The sequence below is a fragment of the Sylvia atricapilla genome, chromosome 1, assembly GCF_009819655.1.
Source record: "Sylvia atricapilla isolate bSylAtr1 chromosome 1, bSylAtr1.pri, whole genome shotgun sequence".
Lineage (NCBI taxonomy): Eukaryota > Metazoa > Chordata > Aves > Passeriformes > Sylviidae > Sylvia > Sylvia atricapilla.
In genome coordinates, this window is record NC_089140.1 from 104950076 (window position 1) to 104976525 (window position 26450).

The 26450-nt window shown below is 35.1% G+C and overlaps 1 protein-coding gene across 1 annotated transcript in view; it reads right to left on the reverse strand.

Moving 5' to 3' along the window:
- Positions 1-26450, reverse strand: part of ROCK1 (Rho associated coiled-coil containing protein kinase 1) — an 83146-nt gene that overhangs the window by 14944 nt on the left and 41752 nt on the right. The window contains exons 7-27 of the mRNA XM_066329667.1: positions 26080-26224; positions 25654-25792; positions 25141-25232; positions 24802-24961; positions 22374-22440; positions 18846-18934; positions 17234-17282; positions 16527-16662; positions 16059-16150; positions 15698-15944; positions 13960-14066; positions 12720-12870; positions 11680-11840; positions 10643-10827; positions 9831-9900; positions 8357-8451; positions 6926-7091; positions 5346-5439; positions 4904-4992; positions 4387-4575; positions 4097-4262 (exon numbers count right to left, since the gene is read on the reverse strand). Coding sequence (XP_066185764.1) covers positions 4097-4262; positions 4387-4575; positions 4904-4992; positions 5346-5439; positions 6926-7091; positions 8357-8451; positions 9831-9900; positions 10643-10827; positions 11680-11840; positions 12720-12870; positions 13960-14066; positions 15698-15944; positions 16059-16150; positions 16527-16662; positions 17234-17282; positions 18846-18934; positions 22374-22440; positions 24802-24961; positions 25141-25232; positions 25654-25792; positions 26080-26224 — 2689 coding nt within the window. The remainder of the gene's footprint in view (positions 1-4096; positions 4263-4386; positions 4576-4903; positions 4993-5345; positions 5440-6925; positions 7092-8356; positions 8452-9830; positions 9901-10642; positions 10828-11679; positions 11841-12719; positions 12871-13959; positions 14067-15697; positions 15945-16058; positions 16151-16526; positions 16663-17233; positions 17283-18845; positions 18935-22373; positions 22441-24801; positions 24962-25140; positions 25233-25653; positions 25793-26079; positions 26225-26450) is intronic.

A 26450-nucleotide genomic window follows, 5' to 3' on the forward strand; every position in this document is an offset into this window, starting at 1 on the left:
GAAAAAAGAATTCCATAAAGGCTACAGATCTTATAGCTATCTCTGAAAATATTTTAAATGCAGATTTGCATTCTAAACATTTTCATGGCTAGTATCCAGACTACCAGGATTCACAGGGATTCAGTATGGTAAGAGTTCTAACAGTAAGTTCTAACTTCAATAAAATCACACAAGACAACCATGACTGTGTACTGCTTTATGAGACTTTTTGTTGTTCAGGAGCTATGTAATGGGGGTGCTTCTATGAACAGCAGAGCATCTCTTTCCAATGTTCAGGAATTCCTATTCCTAAGAGTCTTCCACAGCAACCAAAAACCTGGAGATTGGATTTTTCCTTCTGCAGACTGTGGATTTCACCAAGGATTTCTGACTGGATCTTGCTTTGGCATTTATTCAGGTTTATTCAGGCTACTTGCAGGTAATCCAGGAAGTCTTATCCGAGTCCAATAAAACTGCTGGCTTAAATGCTCCGCCTTTATTATTCCATCCTATCTTTGAGCAAAGTATGATTTACAACACATGCTGTAAAATATTATGTGCTGCAGTTAAACCCGTAGGATAGCTCAATTGCTTAATCTTGATCTTAAGCATTGATCTTGCCAATCAGATGAAATGAAGCAATTCACAACAGGTTAAATGCCCTGTAACGATTAGGAGAAAAAACCCTTGCATTCCTGATTATGCTCTGTCTTGGCAAAGAGGAATTCTGTTTACAATCATGAAAGTAAAAAGACTCCCTACGTCCAGCCAGAAGGAAAAGGCATTCCAAAGGCATCATTTAAAAGCAAATACCTCAGCTGTTTCAGCAAGGACTCTGTTAACACTGGGGACACCAACTGAGATATGAACCGCTATCTGAATCAATAATCAAGAGTGAGAGTTACAAACCACTCCTAGAACTGAATACAAGAAAAACCCTTCATCCACATAACGATCTTTCCCATGTAAGTAAACAAAAGCCTGAGAATAGCCTGGATTGTCTAAAGGGGCCAATCCTCACCTTGGGAGAGTGTGAGTTGTCCTAGGAGCTACCAAAATTTGAGGGATTACTTAGGCCAGTGGCAGACAGAAAACACCTCCATATGAAATGCAGCTGTAAAGTGTGCTACCATGTGATTTCTTTGTGTCTATGTCTGTTCTCTAAACAGAGAACTTTTTTCTTACAATTTTATAAGTATAAGAATTTTTCTCAGTTAAACCTAAGACTACCCATTGCCAGAACTGTGACCATGGAATGTTTTAAACATGCTTACATCATTTTGTATTTTTTTTTTTCCCCTGGCAATGTTTTTATTGTGACAGGAGAATGAATAAATCATACTATAATGACTTATTTTAAAATTCAACCATTTATTTGCTTAAAATTTTTTTTTAAGGAGTGCCTTTGCCTTAAGAACTAGTGCACCAGCTAGAGAATCCTACTGACTACTCATGACATTCAGCTCTTAAACAAGATGCTATTCAAGGTGCTCTGAAGGAATGGCCACGTTTAGGCTATGGAAGCCATGGGAACTTGGCTCACAGTTGAAGACAACCAACATCATACAACAAAACTGTAGCGAGTGAGCTACTATAATATGTCACCTTCTGTTTTGTAGACTAATTACTGGGTTTGCAGGAAAATAACTGTGTGCTGGATAATTTTCTCTTTCTGTGGCATGGGCTATCTTTACTCTGAACTCTAGCTTTTTTTGTTTCATCTTTATAATGCTACTGCACTCCTTTTTTGCCCTCTGCCTGGCTCTTTGACAAGTGTGTGAAATTTGACTACACTAATGTCACTTAATCTCTTTTAATTACCAAATTGCTTCTTATTCAGATCCTGATCAACTCAGAAACAAAGGAAAAAAAAAAAAAAAGGCAGCATGATCTAAATCTAGAGAAATCCTAGTAATATCTGTTAGAGGTTCTACTTGTATCACACAGTACAACCAGCAGGACAACTGCAGTAAAAAATCAGAGGCATGTGTAGAAAAAAGGGCAAAAAAGAGAAGAGAAACAAAAGGCTACCAAAAAAGAAATAGTTGAGGGCTAACAAGTAGACACCTCACTGAAGACAACCAGAACTTCCAGTAACTGTGATGTTCTAATTAACAATGGAAATTAACAGTTGACTTGAAAAGATCTTGCACAGACTGAAATTTCCACCTCAAAATGGAAGTGACAGCTTACGCAGCCAAAAGCCTGACTACCCATATCTCCAGAGGTAAAACTGAAAAAACCCCTCCTTAATGAGGCAGACAAAGAAAGAGCTTTTTCCTACAGTCCATCCAAGATCTGAGGCACAATGGGGTCATACTGACACACTATTGCCCTTAAGAAAAAACCAGGGAAGGTGTCTATGGCCAGATGGAAGCATCCATGTTTTCCATGTAATATAAAAGAGCCATCAAATGAAAATGGCTGAGAAGGGAAGTGAGGAAGTTCAAAATTACTCTTATAGGTAGAATAAATCCGGTCTGTTTTGTTGTAGAAAAAACCCCTAAAGATCCCAATTTAAAAGAGTTCAGAAATTTTCTACTAAAATTACGAACTACAGTCTTCTTCAATTATGAGACACTTAAAAACAGTAAGGCTTGATTCCCATTTGTAATTTGAGGGGAGGAAAAAACACTTTAATAAGCAAAATCCTTCTGATTTCTTTTTTATCACTGTTAAATGGAATACCCTGAAAATTAGTATCTAAGAGAAAAATGAGTGAGAAGTACTGATACCTCAGAAATACCTGAAGGAATTCCTAGCAGGTGACAGCTAAGAAAACAAATGTTCCTTAACCAAATTAATAATTCTAAGAATTTCCAATGGGAGTTGGCCTTGAAGATGTTGTCAAAAGACAGAATCTTTACAAAATGGCAATTTACAGATCAAACTCCAGAGTGCAAAAGTCTTCTTGAACAAAATGCAAGTTGTGAAGGAAAAAACTATACCACTATCTGAACAAAAATCTATTCTAAAATGAAATTCATTGTGGTATTAACTAAAAATAAAGATCTAAAAATACACTAGGGGAAGATAGGAAAGAAAAACAGACACAGAAAGGAGTAACTACATCAAAACATGTACTAAGACTGATAACCTACCTGAAATTTCAATCATTCTATGACTCCTGGAAAAACGCTATAATGTGGCAATTTGAGCAGCATGAAGTGAATTAACAGGAAAAGACACATCTAAAATTATTCTATTTACTTTTATCTGACTACTCATCCACTGAAGTCATAAAATACCCAAAATAGTATTCTGGTTTTGTATGTCTGAAAATACTTTTCTACAATGAAATTCAAACTTTTCAAAACTATATTAAAAACTTCACAAGGAATTCTAAAAATAACTTAGCCATATAAAAAAAAAAGATGTATCTACTATGATGTATGGAAATTATCAAGCACACCTGATTACACTAAATATTTTTTTCCTGTATTGAGCGATTTAGAATTGGATCATGTGAAAGTACTAACTGATTACACATTTCAAACGCTGGGGAAGGGAAGAGGTAAATAATTAACCAGTCTAACAGTGTGTCTTAAAGTACAGTGTCTGGTACTGATATATGGAAATGGCTGGCTACACCGTATTATACGTTCTTATTTTAATCTGCTAAATCACAGTACCATACAACCATAAATTTATTATGGAAATTCTTCCAATTATTTTTCACATCAGCAATTACTGTCACAGAGGTGCTATATGACTGAGTAAGAAGAGATAAGACCAAGACAATTTTGCATGCAAGATATAAAACACAATCATAATGTAGAAGTGCTGGCCCTGTCTTCTATTCACCAAATACTGCACAATGTAATCACTGTACTTGAAAAACAAGAGATACAAAGATACTCTTTCCTCAGAAGTGCATATAAATGATAGTAATGCCAAGCCATACAGAGGAAAGTGTGATTTGAGGAAAAAATTAGAACTTAAAAATAAGCAACTAAGGTATGAAATAAAAAAACCAAAACAAAGAAAAGAAGTGGAGATGTGATACAGAATTAGACAGCCCGAAGACTTTAAGAAGCAATAACTTCTTTGAAACAATACCTTCCAAAACTGTGCGTAGGCAACACGACCAAGTAGTTCAAATCTACTTTTCTCATACCTGAAATATTTCCATCCGTTTCATCTGTTGGAAGACTGGCAACACTGGTAGAATCCATCCCTTGCTGGAGGTCCATGATTTTCCTTTGTAACTGCTCTATGTCACTCTCTTTACTATCCAGCTGCATCTGGAGCTCATTCCTGTATGTAGATTCTTCTGCTAGTTGCTGTATTTATATATACATGCATAGTTACTGTGTTACCAAAAACATGGCCGCCAAGTATTTTGAAAACAAACTCATACATATTTATATCTATTCCACAATGTGATAAAAAATTAAATTATTTTACCGCTTGCATTTCATTAAGATCCTTTTGGTATTTCACTACCATCTGATTGAATTTCTCTTTTTCTTGATTAAGTTCTAGTTGGAGCTTTCGGTTTTCCTTCTCCTTCTTCCTCAAATCTTGCATGTTAGCTTTCTTTCTGTCTATTTTAAAATCTTTCCGATTCATTATCTCAGCCAGTTTGTTGACAGCCTGTTAAGACAAAGCAGAACCAGTAAGAAAAATTATATATGCAGACCATTTCATTAAAAATTTCTCAGTTCCTCTAGTTACAGGATATGATTAAAAAAACCCTTCACCAACATAAATGGCCCTTATTCACAACTGAAGTAATACTGAAAAGTACACAGCATCAAAACTTATTCTTTCAAAGGTAAAGTTAACAATGCATACTGTACATCATGGTTAATATAAACTTAATTTCAAAGAAACTAAGAATTACTTCAAAAAAACAAAACACTTGAAATAGTTCTGTTAATGTGAAGTAATTATTGCTATTAAATTGCATAAAAAGTTATACCTGTGTCTTCAGAGTTCTTTCAGTGCTTATGCTCTTCTCATAATGCATTCTAATATTATTGATTTCCTCTTCTTTTTTCATTTTGTAATCTGTTAAAATAATATTCAACTTTGAGGTATTTTAGTACAAGGTAAGTATTTTAAACTTAATTACTTCTATAAGTGCATCTTTTTTTCCATTCTGTTTTCCTGTTGCTTCCCTTTTTGAGAAAAATACAATTTGCACAGACAAAAACTACCAGTTTAACACTACTGCCATGACAGAAAATTACCAGAAGTATATAGCAGAAAGGCATGAAGATGAAATACTAAGGCAAACATTAAGCCCAAAATAACACGGAAGATAAACTGCCATGTCTTCTTCCACTTCCCATTTCTCCACATATGCTTCAAATTCAATTGTGCTTCAGAAAAGATCAATGAAAACTCTACACATGACATACCTTCCTCTTGTTTCTTAAATTTTTCACTGATCTCTGTGTTTTCCTTTGTTATTAAATCAACATCTTTGGTTAAAGTGTTATTAGTTTCTTCCAGCTACGTGAAAAGAAACACATTTTAGAATAAAGAACTTGACATAAATTCTAAGAATATCTATAATACTACTACTTTAAATACCCTTAATTCTATAATAATCATTTACTTAGAAGACCTTCTGCCTATGAGAATTTTTTTTTAATGCCACTATTCTTCTGTGCTGTTTTGATTCACCAGAAAGCTCAAAATCCACCTGGTCCCAGAAAAAAAAAATTAACATTGCAGAACTGACAACACTGTAGTAGTATGGAATCAAAAATCAACCTAAGAAAAGTCAGATTGTCGGTTATGGAATGTGGCAATTTTCAATTAAATGTTGTACTTTGGAAAAATTTATATGTAGAGGCCTGATACCTTGAATCCAGACAGAAAAGTAGCTGACAGATACTAGAACTCCAGCACTAAACTCTAGAATAGATACAAGGAATTTACTACTAGATAACTGTCATAAATCATGAAAAGCAGGATAAAAACAAAACCAAATTTGTTCTAAGACAAAGCAGACATAGGCAAATATGTACAGAGCTTGCAAAAAAACAAGAAAAAAGTTAGAAAGGAAAACCACGACAACTTTGATTATGTATGTTCACTGCCACAGCCAGGAAAGGATCACATAACAAATACATATGAGAAACCAAACATACTTGTATTCCTAAACAAAGGTTTTGTTTGAAGCATATACAAACAACTGTGCATCAAGCTGTCTGACAAAATTATCAGACTACTTGAAAAGAAAAATACATTGGCAAGAAGTCATTCCTTTGATGCCACAGAGATAGTCTTCTAAATGCTGCTTAAGAAATAGTGGGATTCTGGAGATCTCAAGCTTACAAAAGCAAATTCATGAAACGAACACTATTTGCACTATCTTTCCACAGCATTAACAGAAAACTTTCAGCAACTGAGCCAGGTCTAGTTACACCTGGAATTTTACACCCACAGGATTTTTAAGAAATCATGTTAAACAGGAAGAAACAACGATAAAATAACTATGCTACATATGGCTTGCTGTTTAAGACTTCTCAGTTAAAGACATTTATCAAGCTCATACTAACATCCAAAAGCTATGCTATAAAGTGTCTTCAAATATTATAGTTTGGGATTTGGGTTGTGAAACTCAAGACGCTCAAGTGGATTTCTTTTTTAAGACAAGGTTACTTTGCATTAAGAGTCTCTAATACACAGCTCCACAAATTTCAAAGATTTAAATAATACAATTGACAATGACAACAAGTAAATACAAAAGGCTTAATAACTGAATTTTACACATTCACTTGATTTTTATTCTGGTTTCATCTCAGATTAATGAATTTTGTTTTTTAGGGAGGTCACATGATGAAATTTAAATTTTTAAGGTTTCAAGTGAACCCCAAATTTAAGATACTTAATTAGTTATCATTTATGATCCCAGTAAGACTTCATCTATTATCACCATGAATTGTGGTTTCCATCTGGAAGAGATTTATATTGATTACAGTTAAATTACCCTTCTTATGATGATGTCCTTATCAGTCAATTCTTGTCTGTGCCTTGATGCAGCTTTTTTGCTTTCCTGATTCAGTTCATAATACTGCTCCTCAGCGAGTGCCCGCGCCAGTCGTTCCGACTCAGCTTTGGTTTCAGCTAAATCCAACTGGGTAGCGAGTGTTTCTCTGTAAAAAGGACATTAACACTTCCTTTTCCTATGCAAAACATGCCAAAATTTCAGGAAGACTATCAAACCTCAGCTAATGGTCACTATCTTAGTTTCTTAAGAAAAGCAAGTGTTACAAAATTGCCTTCTGTACACTTGTATCTTTTGATGGTCCACAGAAGCTACAGCAACAAGCTGACACTGATTTCATTAACATTTCAATCATCCATGAAACACCAAGATGTATTCTCCCGCCTTTGAAGAACAGAAAATAAAATTACATTATATGTACAGAGTGGTCCATCAAAAGAAACTTAACCCACATTTCCCATAGTTATATCCTATAGTTATATCCAAGTAAGAAACACCTATGATGAACTTAAGATTGCAGAGAATAGTGAGGGAATAGAACACAAAGAATCCATTAAAAAAAGTAAGAAAACAAATAAATAACACTAAGAAAAATAAGGGAAGTCTTGCCTACCTTCTCCCTCCCCATTTCTTTATGCTGGTTACCACTCATAAACGACTTCACAGAGACACATATATTTTCCTCCCACACCATATTAGCACAGTATCTTTTCTTTTTCCCTTTCTTAGCCCACCAAAATGCTGTGCAAAATGAACACTGTACATAATCTCTGCCTTTCAGACTGTTTTCCAATGCTGATGCTCAAGCACAACAAGAGACACAGACTTTAGAAGAAACTGTACTTCATGCCTAAGGCTACAGTCTCTTTTTGCAGAACATGAAATAAACTAAGAAATTGGAAAAACAAGCTTAAAATCTTTTTCTTGTTTGATAGCTTAGAAAATAGCATATCACAATAAATGTTTATCAATAATAACTAGTTTTGCTGTAATCACAAGTATACTAAATTTCAAAGACTTTTCATTACCTTTTTCTCATATTATTTTACTGACTATAGAAATATATTAAGTAATTGTCAGGATAATATAATCAAATTTTAAAAGTTGGTAAGTAATATAATTACCACAAATTTGAATGTTTTTTAAATTTTTTGAATCCTACTAAATTTTTAGAGAAGTCATTCTTCTTACAGACATGATAATGTCCAAAGCAAATATGAATAACAGTATTTGGCTTTGTCAGTCAGTATAGCTAACATCTTATGTATTTGCCACATACAAGGTGTTACAGAACACTTTTGGGGCCTTTTTCTAAAGGAATTTAAACATCTTACATCTTATTCAAAGTATTCATGAGTGAGATAGTATTACATGGAAAAACTTAGGTTCATGTGAGAAAGATAATGGACATACTTTTCATTTTGCAACTCCTGCATTTTTCTTTGGGTTTCTTTATTTCTTTCATCAATTTCCTCTTTCAGTTCCTTAACCTGAGTTTTGTAAAGTGTCTGTAAAAGAAAGCATAAAAAATCATTATTCAAATTCCATACTGAAACTCTTCCTTGTTTTCAGATTACTTAGTTTGAATTTGTCAAACCCCAACACATGGCAATACTGTCATTAATGAAATTTCCTCCTTCCTCTCAGATGCTTCTTTGCAGTTTCTTTTGGGTAGGGAACTGATATGACCAAATCAGCTTTCAATTTTCTAATGAGTTTTCCTACATAGCTGCACAAATACACATGCTGCAAAAAGAGAAGGAAAGCACTGTGGCACAGCAGAACAGGTCTCCTGGACACAGCAGGACAAAACTGCACCCTCTTGAAGCGTCACTTGTCTCAAAATGTTCATCCTACAAGCCAACACCATTCTGTGCTTTCACCTGTGGCATTCTCTTTGTGTCCATGTATCTTTTCTTTTAGAATCTTAAGTTTTTTCTGTACAAACAAACTGATTCAGCTGAGGTCTGATTTATGCAAATGACTTCTGTGAAATACTTCTGGGGTTTATTACTATATTGTTATTATTAACACCACCTGTAATTCTCAAAGTTAAAATCTGATCTACAGTAAACTACTTTTGCTAAACATTCAGACTGAATTACGAATGTCTTATTTAAACTACATGTTAGTGAAAAAAGAAACTCAGAAACACAATGCTCTGCATCGTGTATGTCATGGAGAAATGCACAAAAAGCCCCTGTAACAGATACTGAAATGACAATCATATGCAGTTTAGTAAATACAAAAATTTTTATTGCCTCTCCCAGGAAGAAACAAATTTAAAAGTATTTGCCAAAGAGAAATGAGTCTGTCCATATTCACAAACGAATCTTGAGTTCAGGTGTTACAGAGAATCTTATGTTATTGTTTCTTTTCAGAGAGACTAAACAGATACACATTTTGCTACCTGGAGTTCCCAGGTTCTTCAGAGATTCAAGTGTAGAGAATGTAGCTTTTTACAGTAAGGAATACATGCAGAATACTACTGAGTCTATGGTTCTTAAATGTATACATGGTAGATCAATAGCATGGAATATTTTCAATATTTAAGTTTGGAGATTTTGAACTCTCTACAAAGTTTGAAATTACATTGAATTAGAAAAGTACCTCCTTTCTAAACTCAGGATAGGAACAACTCTGATGAATAATTCAGGTAAGAGTTCCTCAATATAATGTCAGTCTTGACAAACAACAAAACAACATTTTAGGTACACCATCTAAAGTTCTCTAATATTTTGCTCCTTGTTTGTATTTCAAGCAGAATTTTCTGAATACCTCATTATGCCAGGCTGTTACTTACATTAAAACAATTTTACTTTCAACTATTCACTATTAAATGATTTTATCTAAAAATGTAGCACATATAATTCCTTATAAGTCTTACCGAAAAATACTGCTCAGCTTCAAGCTGATCCTGAAGCTCACGCATCTGACCTTCATTTCCTCGGTACTGTCTTTGAAGGAATTTTAAAAAAAAAAAAAAAAAAAAAAAAGGAAAACATTTAAAAAGTCAGCTACTAACAAAAGACAATTTCTAACCAGAACAGCATCCTACAATGGTCTACCATTTGCATACATATTACTTCACAAAGGGCAACAGTTCACTGTATACTAGAATTCTGATTTAATACAGTTCTTGTTCTAAAACAATGATTGTTTCAGTATGTAATTTAGAAGCCAAGAAGTACTCTAAATGGAGAAACATTAAACCAGCTGAAAGAATATATAATAGAAGTCTAAGTAATGAAAAATGTCTTCATTTTAAGTTAGTTGAAAAAACATTAAGAAAATGAATCAGGCAATTAAAGGGAACTATTGATTCCCATGTACTAAAAGTCCCATATGATTTAGTAAGTAGCATCAGAGTCAATCCATAAAGAAGTCATTCAAATAGAAGAGGAATAAACACATACATATATGTATATGTATATTTGTGTGTGTGTTTCTTAACATAGACTGGTGAGCCAAGAACTGTTCTGAATCATAGCTCATAACAAAAATATTCCAACACTGAAGGCTACATAGAAATCATAACATGCAGCTACATAGGAATCATAACATGGAGCTAAAAATACTCTTTTAGTTTAGGAAAAAATGCCTATGCAGTAGAGAAATTTGCTCACTAGGCAGGAACAGGCAAAATAGTACATGTATAATTAAGCAATTTTTTCCATTTTACTTCAGGTTTTTACTTACTTTGCAAGTTGAGCCAATTCAAATTCCAGTAATCTCTTTGCTTCCAACAAGGTATTGATTTCCTGTTTCAGCTGCTTCTCAGAACCCTTCAAGTTATCAGCTTCAAAAGCTTGTGCCTTTAATTCATTCTGTGCCATTATTCGCTTATTCGTCTCTTGTTCTAGCTTAAGTGTCAGATTCCTTACCTAAATGAGAAATATTTCCATTTAGGAGCCTTTGCTAAATAACCAATTGCATGTGGCTGAAGAGGTTTCACATATGGATTATTTTATATCAAATACCACTGACTAGATGCTACACCATGTCAATACGTCAAAATATTCCTGAATCTCCAAACACTTCAGTCCAATAATCACACAAATCTGCTGCCCTGAGAACCTATGGCTATGATGCTGCAGGATGATAAATCTTTCCGATTTTTAGTTTATTTCAAAGTCCTGATTTAACTTATCTGAAAGACAAGAATTAAAGAAACGCAAATTGTCTGCAACCTCTCCATGGATTTCAGATCTTAAAAACCTCTCACCCTAGGAAAAATGCATCTTACCTACTACATAAAAACTAATTTACGTGAGTTGTGACCCCTAAGAAAGGTGTTATGAACTTCACTCCCACTGTCCTGTAAAGAAAGTGTAAGGATGAAGCTACTATTCTTAGTACCTAGTTTTCACACTCAATATTCTAGTTGCATTTCCTTGCACAAAAGGAAAGAATGCAAACTAGACAAAACAAACGCAGACCTGTAAATCATCCACATCAATCAGACTGCACAGCCAAATTCATAAGCAAATTTTTTCTTTAGAAAAGGAGAAAACACAAAAAAAAAGCATTATGTTGAACTGAGGTTCAAATATGCAAGACATGCCTGAGTTAAGAAACAAATAGAAATCACCTAAATCTACTTAGGCCAACAACTATCCACTGAGAGTGGTATTATATAAAGAGCTCAGCATAAGTGAATTTAATTTTCTGTTTCTCAGTTCAACTCCAATTTCTTATTTATATAGAAAATTATTAGCGATGAACCTTTTACTTACTTCATCTTCCAGTCTCTCCTTTTGCTGAAGAAGATGTTCCAGTTTCTGCTGAGATTGCTTCAGGTCAAAGTCCAACATGGAACACTGTTTTTCAGCTTGAACTATTCGATTTTCTGCTTTTTCTCTTGCTGCTCTTTCCTCCCTTATCTTTTTTTCCATTTCTAAAAAAGATTAAGGAAAGAAAAACAACAAAAACGAGTATGTAGCATCTGCAAGCATGCTTTCATAAGAACAGTCATAAATATCCTAATATTTTTCAGACCCTTGTGTTCAGTTATCTAAGCTTTTCTGCTGTTTGATGGACTGATTATTAAGCAAAAAGATCCTGGCATTATTACAAGGAACACTAAAAAAGAAATATAATTCCAATCTGCATTCAAAGCACTGGAATATTATCATGACAACCGAAAGATAGATAGTGGAAGAAATAAAAAACATAGATTCATGAAGTAGTCATTTTGAAGTAAGGCAAAGTTTCATTTCCATGAATGGATAGTAGCAAAAGAAAAAAAATGCTACCATTATTGTTAACTCTAAAAACCACACTTAGGTACTGATGACCTTCGCAGAGAAGACATGACATATTCAATTACAAGATCAAGACACACCTTTGATTCATGGGTACGCCTCTATAAAAGAAACTTTCTCATTTCAGACAAGCCTAATAAAACACTGGTATTTTTAATGCAGTAACACAGGAATGAATGCTCTAAGACATCTCTCTTGATAATGCATTCTTTCAATTCTGTTTAGCATTAGACAGACTTTCAAGATTCAACAGCATTTTAGAAGCCAAGGAAGGCTTTGAAGTAAGGTATGCACAACATTAAGAAACAATACAATTTTTATTAAATACATGTTAGGGAAAATAATTTAAAATATGTAGTTTTCATATTTAAAGATTTTAATATGCATTTTCTTTATAAAAGGGATCAAACACTTGTGCAAGAGTACTACGTTGTAAGATAATGTGTATAAAAATATCGTAATCAGAACTCATTTTATTATGTATTTACTTGAATCTTGCAGGGAACACTTACCACACATGGCAACTGATCTTGCCTCCTCTATTGACTGGTGCTTGTCAGTCAACCGCGCTTTGGTCACCTTGTGCTCATTGACTTCCTGCTCTAACCGGTCTTGTAAGGATTTCAGCTTGTAGTTCAAATCTATCTCTAAATTATTCTTTTCCTAAAGATAAGGAAAAAGTTACCAGATTTCTGTAATACCTGAAGGAATCGCATTTTTTTATTCCCTTTTTTAGTATCAAATTTCTGTTATCAAGAGATTATCAATGTTATTTTCCACGCTTAGTAAAGAATAGTAATAGACCAAAACTGTAGTCAGTGCTCCGGAAAAAAGTTTATTAACTTTTATTCCAGTAGTCTATAAATTTGTAAGAAAATGGAAACTTCTCCATTTGTATCATCAGTAGTCACCTAAATTGGAAACATACAACTAATGAACTGACATCCTAGATAACTCAAAAGAATCTGAATTATTGTTACCTGGATGGATTTGGGTTATTTGATTGCTAGGACTGCCAGGCATTAACAGTAATTCACCAAACAAGCACTGGAAATGTGTTTTGAGAGCCAAGGACTTGTCTTTGAATGGCTGCTTCACATAACAGCAACTTAGAATTGCTTGCCCCTTCCCTCACAGGCTGTCATATCTCTGGTTTATTTGCACAGACCACACAGCACAGCAAGTCTTTACTTGACCTCACTAGACAGTTAACTCTGCAGTCTGTCTGGAGAAAGGCTGCAAGATTTCCTTTTAACTTGTTTTTCCATCATATGGAGGGGATCAAAGATTTTAAGGGAATATTCTGCTACCATCCAGAAGGAAGGACAGAAAAAAAATCTGTACCAAAGTTGTTGAAAAGGCCTGCCTGGCACTGATCCAGTCAAATTAAAATCCAGTAAAGGCAAAAAAAAAAAAAAAAAATCCAATTTTTAAAAAGTTCCTAGATTTTCAGAGGCAAGTCTCTGCAGTCATACTTGGGCAGAAAAAAAAATTCCTTGCTACTGGCAGTAGGATCCTTGAGTCAGTGATAATGAATGATAAACACAATTTTTATGCCCAATGCTACAACTAAGAACTACTTGAGGACTTGGGAGACCATGCTGATGAGACTGTAAATGAGCAGTACTTAGTTAATAATTTAAGCACAAGACTGATTTAGAGCAGTAACAATGGACTTGGAACATCAATAATATTTGAAAATATAGTCAAAAGTTGACAAAGAGCATCAGCCTGAACAACATTTCACCATACCTTTTCTGAATGATTAAGCATATCTTGTGCTTGTTTTCTTTCCGCTTCCACTCTTTCAAGATTGTTTTTAATGTTTTTCACTTCTTCTTGTAAAGTTGTAATCCGAACTGCCACAAAAAATTAAACACCACTCAATATTAATAACTTTGCTTAGATCAATTTGCTTTGAAACTTTTACTGATTTCTGGGCCCATAAAATATTTCAAATACTTCGGATGTTTCAGGCATGCAAAGGCTGTACGTTGTAGAAGAAACTGACCTTTTTAGACACTTTTTATGCATGTCATCAGTAACAATTCACAAAAACTAATCATGCAGAAATGGTTCCTGCCTTCCATCACTTCCATTATCTAATATTCAAAATTTCTTTCATTAACCCATGCTGTGCTATGGAATGAGCACCTGTAAGTGATGCTAACTTCATTGATGGGTAGATAAGGCACATTACACAGAACATCACTCTCAAACAGATTTTTGGATACTACCAAAACATGTATTCACCTAACTGTGACTCAAACCATGGGGAAGTCAGGCACTGAAACAGGTTTCCCATGGAAGGTGTGGAATCACCACCCCTTGAAGTGTTCAAAAGATGTGTAAATGTGGCACTTAGGGATGTGGGTTAGCGGTGGATTTGGCAATTCTGGGTTAACAGTTGGCCTCAATAATTTTAGAGGTATTTTCCAACCAAAATCATCCTATAATTTTAAGTGCTATGACATAGAAAAAGGAACTATTCATCAAACCCCATAGCACCTACCCTTGTGTGATGTAGGAGTTTACACGAAATACTAAGTAGAATCATGCTGTTTGGAAGGGACCTCTGAAAACCCTCTAGTCTAATCTCCCTGTCACATGCAGGGACATCTCTCACTAGACCATATTGCTCCAGGCCCCATCCAACCTAGCCTGAAACATTTCTTCTGTTTGAACAACGAACAAGGCAACAACAGTTTCTCTGGGCAACCTGTCCCAGGGTCTCACTACCCTTATTGTAGAAATCTTTCTTCCTGTATCTAATGTAAATCATCTTCTTTCAATTTAAAACCATTCCCCTAGTCCTGTCACTAGAGGCCCTGGTAAAAAGTCTCCATCATATCAGCTCCCTTTTATTAGGGAAAGGAAAGTCCTCATCAAAAGCCTGCGCCTCATGGAAACTCAATACTGCAGACAGATGGTTCAAAATGGCAAGTTATGAGTTAGGGTCCATAAGCACAGGCACAGTCAGGAACTAATGCATCTGAATACTTTTAGTATGAAGAATCAATACAAACAGCAGAAAGTTTCAAGCATCCTGAAAATGGGGATTCTGCACCCCTTATTGTGCTCTTAACCTTGTAATACAGAATCATCATGAAAGAAAACAAATGCAATTTAACAAAAATATAGCCTTCCTTACAAACGAAAGAAGAGCAAGTGCAGGATACACTAACTTGGCTATTGCACAAGGCAGTAAGACAGCACTGCATCTTCTCCAGCACTTCATATATGTTTGCACCACTGGCCTCAGACCCTTAGTCAGTGCAGGCTCAGACACACAATCAGTGTTTGACATTCTTATTTTGATATTCTCTCTCCATCCCAAGAGCTGCTCAACATGATCAGGAAGCCAAATCTAACCTTCAGAAATTTTTCAGTCACATTTTGTTTGCAGGTTGGCTTTCCTCCCGTCATCAAACTCCACTTAAGTAGGATTACCACAACTTTTTTTAGTGAAGTATAAATTCAGAATAATTACCCTGTAGTTCTCCAATCATTTCAGATCCATGACTCCTGTCCCTTCGTTCTGACTCCAAAGCTGCTTGTAGTTGGTAATAATCTTTCTCTACCTGCAGTTTTGTGCTTTCCAGAACTCTGCACCTTTCCTGCAGTTCTCTGTTCAGTGATTCTACCTGACTTAATGACTTGCTCATTTCTGTGTTACCCTTTCTCAGTCTTGCAGCTGTGTCAGATTCTGTCCTCAGCAAATCATTTGCTTCTTCTAGCTGTTAAAACAAACCAGAGAAGATTCTCAAACATAAAGATTATGGAACCAGTTTTGCTACACCTGAGTGATCAAATCTAAGAAATAATGAAGAAAAGGGATACAAACAACCTACTTGTTTTTGTAACTGTGTTATCTTCTCATGCGAAATTTGTGAATGCTGGCTGATTTTTTTCAAGTCTTCCATCTGGTCTTTTAGCGTGGACACTAAAGAGAAATTGCACCATTAACACAGCACACTAAAAAATCCTTAGGGTTTTATTCTTGCTTTTTTTACATAAATATGCTCCAAAATATTGTTTTGCATTGACAGGTCTTTTGTTGACTTTTTGCTCCTTGTATATTTTATGTCAAATTTTGTGCTTGCAGACTAACGACACAGCATAGAGTTGCAGAGAATTTGAAAATAAGAACAAAAAACTGCGTTCAAATAAAAATGGATTCAAAATCTGTGTTCATTATTTGAAAAGATCCCTTTTCATACTTTAAAGTTGCATAGCATTTAAGATACTATGGTATGAAATTATTCCCCCCAACATATCACATACCTCCTCAGTGTCAATGTTTGGACAATGTTGCCTACCTTCATTTTCCACATTACGTCTTTTTTCATTCTCTTGTTCAAATTTTCTTTGGTACTCATTTATCTTATGCTGTAATACCATCTTTTCTTTCTCAATCTGAGATACTGTTGTTTCCAAGTTCTTCCTTTGATTTCCCTGAAATTCAAAGGATTGGTATTTTATATTTACATTTTAAGGAATGATGGCTAAACCAGTATCCCTGCAACTAATAAAACAAGGAAACTGATACATTGTTTTAAATGAATGAATTTCTGGCTTCTTTGGAAAGGTTTACAGAAAACACAGCTTTTTTACTTTCCACATGACAAATTTATACAATTACTAGAAAAACTGTTCTTAATATAATTATATCTAAACTACTAAAATTATTATCAAGAGACAAGAGAAGGACTCAATAGAAAATCATCTCTATTTTTGTAGTAATTGACTTTGATAAACTCCAGAAAACTTGCAATGAGCAAGACTAAGTAAAATATTTAGTAAACAAGAATCAGCATGACTTACAGAAAGAAAAGTTTTTGAAAATGTGTACAAATAAAAATGTGATCTCCCAATGCTATGTATTGAAACATGATCGTTAGGTCTCAAACTTGAACACAGCAAAATTTTTTAGTCCCAGAAAAAATATCTTAGAATCATGAAAGTACTATTCCTGACTCCACTCTTTACCCAATTAAGGCATCTTCACAATGAGGAAAAAAATTACCTCTTCATCCAGTTCTTTCATTATCTTGTCTAGCTTTATGTTTGAAGATCTAAAAACAAAACAAGATCATTTAACAGATACATTATATGTACTGTTTTTCTAGTGAAATGATTTGTGATCATTACTAAAGCAAACATTTATATTTTGACTAATGCTATTTCATAATGAACATTTAAAGCTGACAAAGACAATCAATCATTGCAAATAATTTGTAAAATACATCCCTAAGTATTTATCAGCTTTGCTGCAGAATTTAATATGCAAACCTTTAGATGCCAGATTTTCTCTCTTAATCTGCAAAAAACAGTGTATGTACACAACAGGTTTTCCTCAAGATTAAAATACCCTGGTAAGCTGCTAAAACTTCCTCTAGTTGTTACCTCCAAATATCTAAAATAGTTCATTAATTCCACAGTAGACAGCTCCTTACTACAGATAAAAGTATATGAATAATACTATTTGAAAGTCTCTCTGTTGAAAAAATGTATTAGAAGACTGGACGACAGAAAGAGTGCAGCAAAATGCACAGAAAATCTCATTTAACTGGTAATAACATTGACACATCCATTGCATTTCTGTAGACAGTTATCCCTCTTCAAAGAGACAACAAAGAGGACCCAGACAAGGCTTCCTGGCAAGTACAAAAACAGGCAGTTACAACAGCTAGCAATACCTCCGATCTACTAACTCTGCAGTGAATGGCATGACATACCAGAAGACACAGCTGTGCTCTGACAACTTCAGTAGTACTGCAGGAAGACAGCTACTGAATATCCTTCAGCAATGTACATCCTGCTTGTGGAGAGCAATCAGAATGTGCCAACAGTGAGCTTGTGTTTAAGTAAGCACCAGTGTCACACAACCTAAATTCCCACCAGACCACTTCAGTTACCAGTTTATACCTAAGGATCTTGTACAGCTACACACTGGTTCTAATTCACAACTCTAAATCCTTCCTCTACCATATACCTAGTGTTGCCTGGGATTATTTAATCCTTCAGGAAAAAACTTCAAAAGGAGAAGCTAACTGAAGGGGAATTTAATTTGCATGACTTTTCTGATTATCAGAAAAGAAGAATCTCAACTGTTTGTTCATAAGTGCAACTGCAAGAAAAATGCCAACTCTCACATAGCTGCTACTTCAGCGTGGTAAAAACAGAACTGTAGAAAGCAATAGTTGTTCTTATATGTCAGTCATAGAAAAAGAAAGTGGTTGTCTAACAAGTACCCTGTATTTAGAAAAGAGCTAATTAATTTTAATAATCCAATATATGCTATATACACAGACCCTCCCATTTAAAAAAAAACCCCAGCATGGTGAGTGTGTACCTCAGTCCAATAAAACATCTGAATACAGAGATTTCAGGTAAAGTCAAACACTTCAGTGTTCAGAAAGAACACGTATTACATGGTTGTCAGTGAAAAAAAATTTTTTTTTTCTTTATACCATACTCAGGAAAATTTTAGAATTAGTTAACCCTGTGCCTGGAACTCCCTTGGAGAACTACAGCACCATTCTAAGTGCTATCCTGGTAATTCCTAAAGCAGTAACACAGAACTGAAGTGTTAGATATATTTAAATTATGTAAACAATTGAAGTTCAAAGTCTCACCTGCACTTCTGCTCCATTTCATCTTTCAACTGCATTTCATTATGTAGCTGTTCTTCTAACTCATAGATCATCTTCTGCATATTTTCCAGCTTTAGGTATATATTTGCACATGAAAGAACATGCATTAAATTTAGAAACTTTTAAATAGTGTCTAATAATATTCAGTTCTGCTTGCATTGTTTCACAGCTTACTTTCTTCTACCAAAATCAGACATTTTACTTTATTAAAAAATTATCCCTTTCTCCCTGCCCCCCCCCACACCAATTAAATTATTAGAAGTAAGACAGTTTTTTTTTTTCATTTACATGCACATGAAATTTTAGGATATCTTCAAAATTCCCAGGGCTAAGCTAAATCAAATCCTCCTTGTTTTATAAGTATCTGACAGTATTTACAGTATCTGACTAAAGATATCACTGCTAAGATATAACAAAGTACTTTAGTTATTCTCAAAATTTCTTCTAGCATGAACCACCATCTGTACTCTGCAATGTATCTTCAAGCTCCTAACAAGTTCAGGAAGCAGAACCAGGTCAGTCAGTTATTGGCAATGGGGAGAAAGTGCTCTCACCATCTCTTTAGTCAGAGATCATTTTTACAGCTAGAACTGTACCAAGTACAGTAAGAAAGATAGTAACACTTCAGATGTTAATTTGGCACATTACTGCATAGAATGTACTGTTTGCCAGGATAAACTCAGAAATTCATTCTTTTCATGTAGTCTCAAAATATCTGCTTTCTACTGAACATCTAGGCAGAATAATCCCATTCCAACCCCAAAATCCTCAGTTAACATGATTGTGCCAGCTTTGAAGGAACTCATCAAGTCAACCTTATGTTAATTTATTATGAACCTCTCCACTGATATTGTAAGGATTTCAGCCTATTTAATTTTTACACATTTCCCTCAACACTCTTGGAACTGCATAGAGAAGCACTAGATGCCTCATCTGGACTCTCTTCAAAGCAGTATATTCAAGTGGTTCTGATGCTTTGCTTTCTTGTTTCCTGTTTTAACTCCAAAATCTCAAAAAAACTTCCAAAAATGAGACATTTCAGCATTTAACAGAGCAGCTCTGGAAAACAAATTACTGGTGTGATACAGAACATAACACTATGAGGATCACACAATGCTTGCAGTTAAAAACAAGGGATGGCTTCTAAATCTAAACTTTAAGGAAAAAGGAAGGACCAGTAAACAATGGATTTATCTCCTTAGTAAGAGCCACTGAGAAGTAAAGCAAGAAGCAAGACTATTTAAAGGCTCTCGTTAGTAAGAAGGAACCACAGTAAACGCCCCAAAACAGAGGATAACAAAGGTTCAGTGTGATTGCTCTCCCTTTCTTTTTACTCGTGTTATAGCCCTTCCAGACAGAGTACACAGAGGAACTAAATGCTAAATGGGATAGATGAGAAACAGGTCTAAAAAGACATCTGGCAACAGAGGTATTTCTGTACTGACTCCTACTAGCTTGGACTGCTATCGCATCCTCTTGCGTCTCAGTGTCTCTGCATGTTCTCACATCAGGCTGCACCCCAGGGGACCCATCTGAGCCTGCTGAGCAGTCTAATTATATCAGTAGAGACAACAGGCTTCCGGACTAAGTTGTGCACAATCTGCTATCAATAGACTAAAGAATACCTCAAGAAAATCCTGAGTTACAATTAACTCAGTATAAAAGCACTCCTTTAAGTTTTAGTTTGTTCTCTGATTCCATTTTGAGTAGGAAGCAGGGGAGGAAAAGACTACAGAAAAGCCTGTCTGCAACAGAGAAGTACAGAAAAATCCCTCTGGAAGTGTCATACTTTTTTCTTTTTTCTCTTTTTTTTTTCACTGACTACAGCATACTGAGTCAGGTTCTGTCCCTGAGCAATGAAGAAAACCGAAGATCCAGCGCGAAAGAATCTTTTAATCTTCTTTTTCTTAAAATCAAACTGTTTACAGGTGGTTATGGCAGCACTAAACCAAAGTAACCAATCAGATCTTCAAAGAAGTATGATATTCAGTAAAAGGACATTGAATTCTATTTCTGCACAACATCATGGCCTAACTCTGGTAGGTTTTACACACTTGCAAAACAATTTCTTGGACATCTGTGGCACTCATCTCTCCCCAAAGACATTCAAAAGGCAGACGTCAAAAGCAGACAGATCAGGTATCATCTTGTGTTATATTTTCAGAATTAATTAATGTGCTAACCATGTGTCAACATTACCGTTTTCATTGCAGCATGTAATGAAAGAAAAACAGCTGAGAAAGAACTGTGGGGGGGAAATACCTTGTAGTAAAGACTTAACATTGATTTAAACCTTCCTATACCACTCAAATTCTTCCAGACCTTCACCTCCCAAAACTGCTAAAATCACAAGACATTTGAATATGTCTGACAACATGGACAGGATTATTGAGGATTCTTTAAGTACCCACTGAGTATGCCAAGTCCATCCAGTAACTCTCTTGAAAGTCAACCAAAAGCCAGCATACAGTTTCAAGTACTTTCAAATACTGGAAAGTCTGGCTTTGTTTTTAAATTTTATTGTATCAACAGTCACATGCTTATAAGGAAAAGAAAGTATATCAAACACATCAATATACATTAAAAAATCAAGACATTTCATTGATTAAATTCAGTTGCCCAATAAAGGACATAATCAGTTCCCCCACCCTGTTACAAATTTTCTCCGGGTAGTGCCATGTGTCATTAAACCTTTTTATTGCTAGTTTAAGAGAAAAGGGAAATAGATCAATAGATCAGAGAACAGTATCTTTTCTACTCTCAACAGAAAACAAAACAAAATAGTAACAAAGTAAATCATAGTCAGAGCCAAGATTTCTTTTAGAGTTAATTATCAATTTTTGATAATTTTTTTTCTGGAAAAAATGTGATTTGTAAAATATCAAACCATTCTCAGGGAATAGCTTGATTTGTATCAGAACTTACACAGAATCCAAGCACTCAACCAAGTCTCAAACACCTCAGCATATCTTCCTGGAAACCTGGCCGCCAAGATGCTTGGGAATAAGCAACTGAAGGAATTCCTGAGTACTTCTTGCTAGGTGAACTGCTCTAGAAATGCAGATCATCAGCGCCCCAACTCCCAGCAGCTTGTGGGAAAAACTTGTGAAGGACCAAAATGTCCATGCTTGATTCATTGTCTTCCACCTCCCACTGAGTTCACTGGAAGTCCAGACTCCATGGTTGCCACAAAGCTACCCAGGATCAATAAGGCACTCTAAAAACACTGCACAAGCACTTTGATATTTCTAAAGATAAAAACTGTGATTTCTTTACCACAAAAGGTTTTGGCTATTTTATTCAATTCAGGAAAACCGACATTTTACTAAGAAGTGAAATTCTGCTTTTCCAATAACTTTATTAGGGAGGCCATACTAAAGAGACAAAAATTATGTGTTGAGTTCTCATATCCCAAACACTAAGATAATCTGAGACGTTTCTAACTCAAACAGTTTATGCCCATATATGCAGTAGACTCTTTATTAGGATACAATAAAGATGAAGACATACCACACTTTTGTCCACACTGGAGCCTGTTCTGTTGTCATTGGAATTTTCTGCAGGGACACCTAAATACCTGCAAAAACATTTTTCAAGTTATATTTGCTTTGTTTAAAGGCAAGATTATGAAAAAAAGATTAGGATGTCTAACTTCCAGATTTATTGCTCCAAAATGTGGCTAATGAAACAGTAACATAATCAGATTTAAGCACATTTAATTGAAAAATTCAATTTATTGTAAAGGTTAAAGCAGAAAGCTGCAATAGAAGGCCTCCAGGAAAAAGGGATTCCTGCCAAATACTAAAACAACCACTTTTCTTTTTTTTTAATAACCATTAAAAAAATCTTTGCTTTCCTTAGTTACAACACTCTCATTGGCCTCCATCCCATAAATATTTACTCAGGCACTTATGCAGCAAGTAGCAGTAATGAAGCAAAGTCTGCAGAGATTGTGTAACTTTCAACAAAGTTACTAAGAGTTCCACACACAAGAAGTTTGCCCTGAAGCCAGTGTTCTAATTTTATGTAAATGTATCTAAAAATACCATAGATTTCTAGTTATGGTGATTCTGGAGAGTCAGGTAAATAAGTACAAATTATTGTTTTCAAATTCCTTTGGTATTTGATGTGATGAATTCTTGGCCTGCTAACTGATCTAAAGAGACATAAAGCATCTATTAAGTGGATCAGATTATGTGAGAAAGAACTCTCCAACACATGAACTGAGAAAGATGGACACATCCTTTTTGTTTCACAGGCATGTTTTCAGATACAAAAAAAACTCTCCAAAAGATCAAGGAGGGTAAAATCAAAGGCATCTCCAAACCATGGTCAAATTAAACATCAAGCTGGCTTTCAATCAAATAACAGAGTGGAAATGAAACAGTTTTCTATGGAAACAAGCTTACTGTTTGGAGTACAAGAAGCCACCATATTTTACACACAGAGCTGTTGAGCATTAAGAATGTGATATTTAAGACAGGCACTGCACCAGCTCCATCATATCTAGAAGAGAACTCACAAGCCAGATAGGGCTACAAAGCGTTCTCAGCTGGTATTCCAACATCTGTGTTAAAATGTCCAAATACAGATTTATTTTTCTTTTAATGCTTGAACTATTTTCAGTACAAAAAGAAAACAAAAGTTAGGATTACAGGTATAACAAGTATGAATAGTCATTGCAGATTTTTCATGACAATCAGACCAGCAGAACATTACAAGACAAAATTCAATTCTAGGCCAGCATCATAGCCTACAACGTCATGATAGTAACAGAGAGCAGCAGAGCTCTTCAGTGACAGCAAGAACACAGCCACCTAGTTCTCTAAATTCCTGATACTGACCCCCAAAAGGAAGACAGGGAAAGAAGAAATTCTGTTATTAACAAGGTCTTAATATACTTCTTGACAATATATTCCAAAATATTAATGCAACGCAAAAAATAAAACTTTTCAAAGTTAGACTAAAGCGAGAACAATAGGTCAAACTCTTGAACTGCTGAATTCACCCAAAGTGTATGGAAAGTCCTTCTATGCCTTACCATGGCAAAAAGTAACAACAAATCCATCTCTTTGCAGAGATGGAAAGAATTTCACCACAGGCTTGGAAAATCGTTTCCTCTTTTATGCAAGGATGAAAACCAGATTTATTTCCTTTAAGATTTTATATCCAGAAATGCTATTAAAACTAACAGTATCTGACAGTTCTCCTAGAAGTTTTAGCCCATTTTAAGCCTGACTGACACCACAATTAAAAGCAGCTTTCCAAGTATTAAAAAGTTACTGAGATTTCTGAATGTAGATAGAGCTATCTATAGGGCCTACAATAATAATGACTGTTGAAAGCACGAATTAATACAGTTTTACCTGATGTAATTTTAAAGTCTTTTAAGCAATAGTGAAAGCCGTAAAGCATCAAGATCTTACTCTGTCAGGGGATGTGTATTTAAAAAAAAGAAAAATTATGAAGCAGAAAGCAGGTAAGTAGGAAATATTTCTAGTAAGCCAAGGTTTAACTTACCACACACTAAAACACTGATGTAAAGTATGGAAACTTCATATTCAGCTCAGGGACAGTAATATGCAGTAAAACAAATGGACTTTCAAACCCTGATTCATGACTCTATACACAGTTTAGTGCTCTGCAGGCAGCTCTGCCTAGTAGTGGCAACAGAGGATTTTTCTTGCTTAGCTTCTGCAGCATCACTATAAACTCTTCTCGATGCAGAATAGGATGCTCAAGAACACAACGTGATATTTTAAGCTAATGATGCCTAGCAGTACTGATTATCATTGCTGAAGTATTAAAAGAGAGTATTTTTTAGTATTCTGAAAGATTAATAAGTATCTGAATAGACTTAAACCTAAATATTAGTTGGTAACAGTCAGAAACAATGCCAACAAAGAATGCACCATTAATTTGCTTTCTGCATACGTACCGACGGTTGCTGTAGTACGTAAACCCTACAAAAGGAAGCTGGTTGCCCACAAATGCTTTTGGTATGGGAAATGTTTCTTCCTCTCCTTTGTCTTCTTCCAGATCATCAAAATTACTAGTGTCAATGTCACTACTTAAGTCAGGCACAACTGGTGCTACAGCTAGAAAAAATGCAAAATAGTATGATAATAATCAGTATACTACTCAAGTCACTCAGAAAATTTTGCTTGGTACAGGGTAAATGAAACTTTTAACTCCTTTAAACAAAATTCACCAGTCCTTTTGCTAACATGATACATAAGTAAGCCAGACCACGATTTGAGAAAAGCACTATACTTACTGTCTCTGAGTGTTTCCCAAGCCCACTGATCATTTTTGAAGAAAAGGTGCCGTTTAATTTCTTCTACACCATTTCTTCCTAGCCTCACCTCCCTGTTAAAGAGTGTTTTGGTTAAAGACATGAGATTCAATAAATTATTCTGAAGGAAAATCTCATTTTAAAGCATAATCTAACAACAAAAACAATAAAATACCTCTCAAGCTACAGTAAAATGTCGACATAATTCAAAAGTTTTCATAAGAAGAACTCTATATGAGCAGAGCAGCTACATTTCAGAACACAGCCTGGTTTTAACTTTTGTCTGTAAGAAGCTCTGCTGCTTCTGTTTCCACCATCATGGACAGCTCAGGCAATTGCCACGTTGTTACACTGCACTCATGCCCAGGCACTAAGAATTTCGCTTCTCTTGAGCAGTTTAAAACTACACACAAAACAAATACTTTTTCTTTCAACATGACAAGAAATACTCTTAATGAAGGCTTATTTTCATTACGAATAAAACACAAACCTTACCTATCAGTTAAAAAGGCACAAATGAGGTTTTTTGCCTCTTTAGAAATGTCACTGTCATCAGGGAAAGTAAGGGAGTTCTTATGGTTCATAATCTTACTGTACGTTCCAACCAAAGAATCCGCATAAAAAGGTGTATCGCCTGCAAAAGCAAACCCACAAACATTAAAAAGCCGATCGAAATTATTGCAGACTTGATTTGCAATATTTGAATGACATATATAGTAACATATGCAACCAAGTGAACAAGAGGCAAGGACAAAAATGTTTGAGAACTCTGCTAGAATTTTTCTAAAATATATTCTGTAAATGCCAGGATCTGTAAACCACAGCTCATGCCAGAAGAGCGATAATGTTAAAAACAAGTGTGATTTTGACATGGGAGTCTAGTTAAGTAGTGCAGTCAATTCTGATGATCCTACAACTCACCTACAAGCATCTCATACAAGAAGACTCCAACTGACCACCAGTCACATTCCCGCCCATAGTAACCATCCCCTCCCTGAGACTTCAATACTTCAGGAGAGATGTAGTCTGGTGTTCCCACAGCCGTATCACATCGTACCATTCCTTCCTACAAAGGAGAGGAAAACAGCCAGGCTCAAATACAAGATCCAAAACTGCCACTAAATTCCGCGAGCTTATGCAGCCTAAGCAACATCAACAGATCCACATCAAATTTTGTCAACATTCTTTTTAAAATGTTCTATTTTATACTTCTGATGTCTAAGCTGCAAAAGCCAGAACAAAGGACTAGATCTGTCAAACAATGGAAGTTACTTAAAAAACCTCAGTTTATA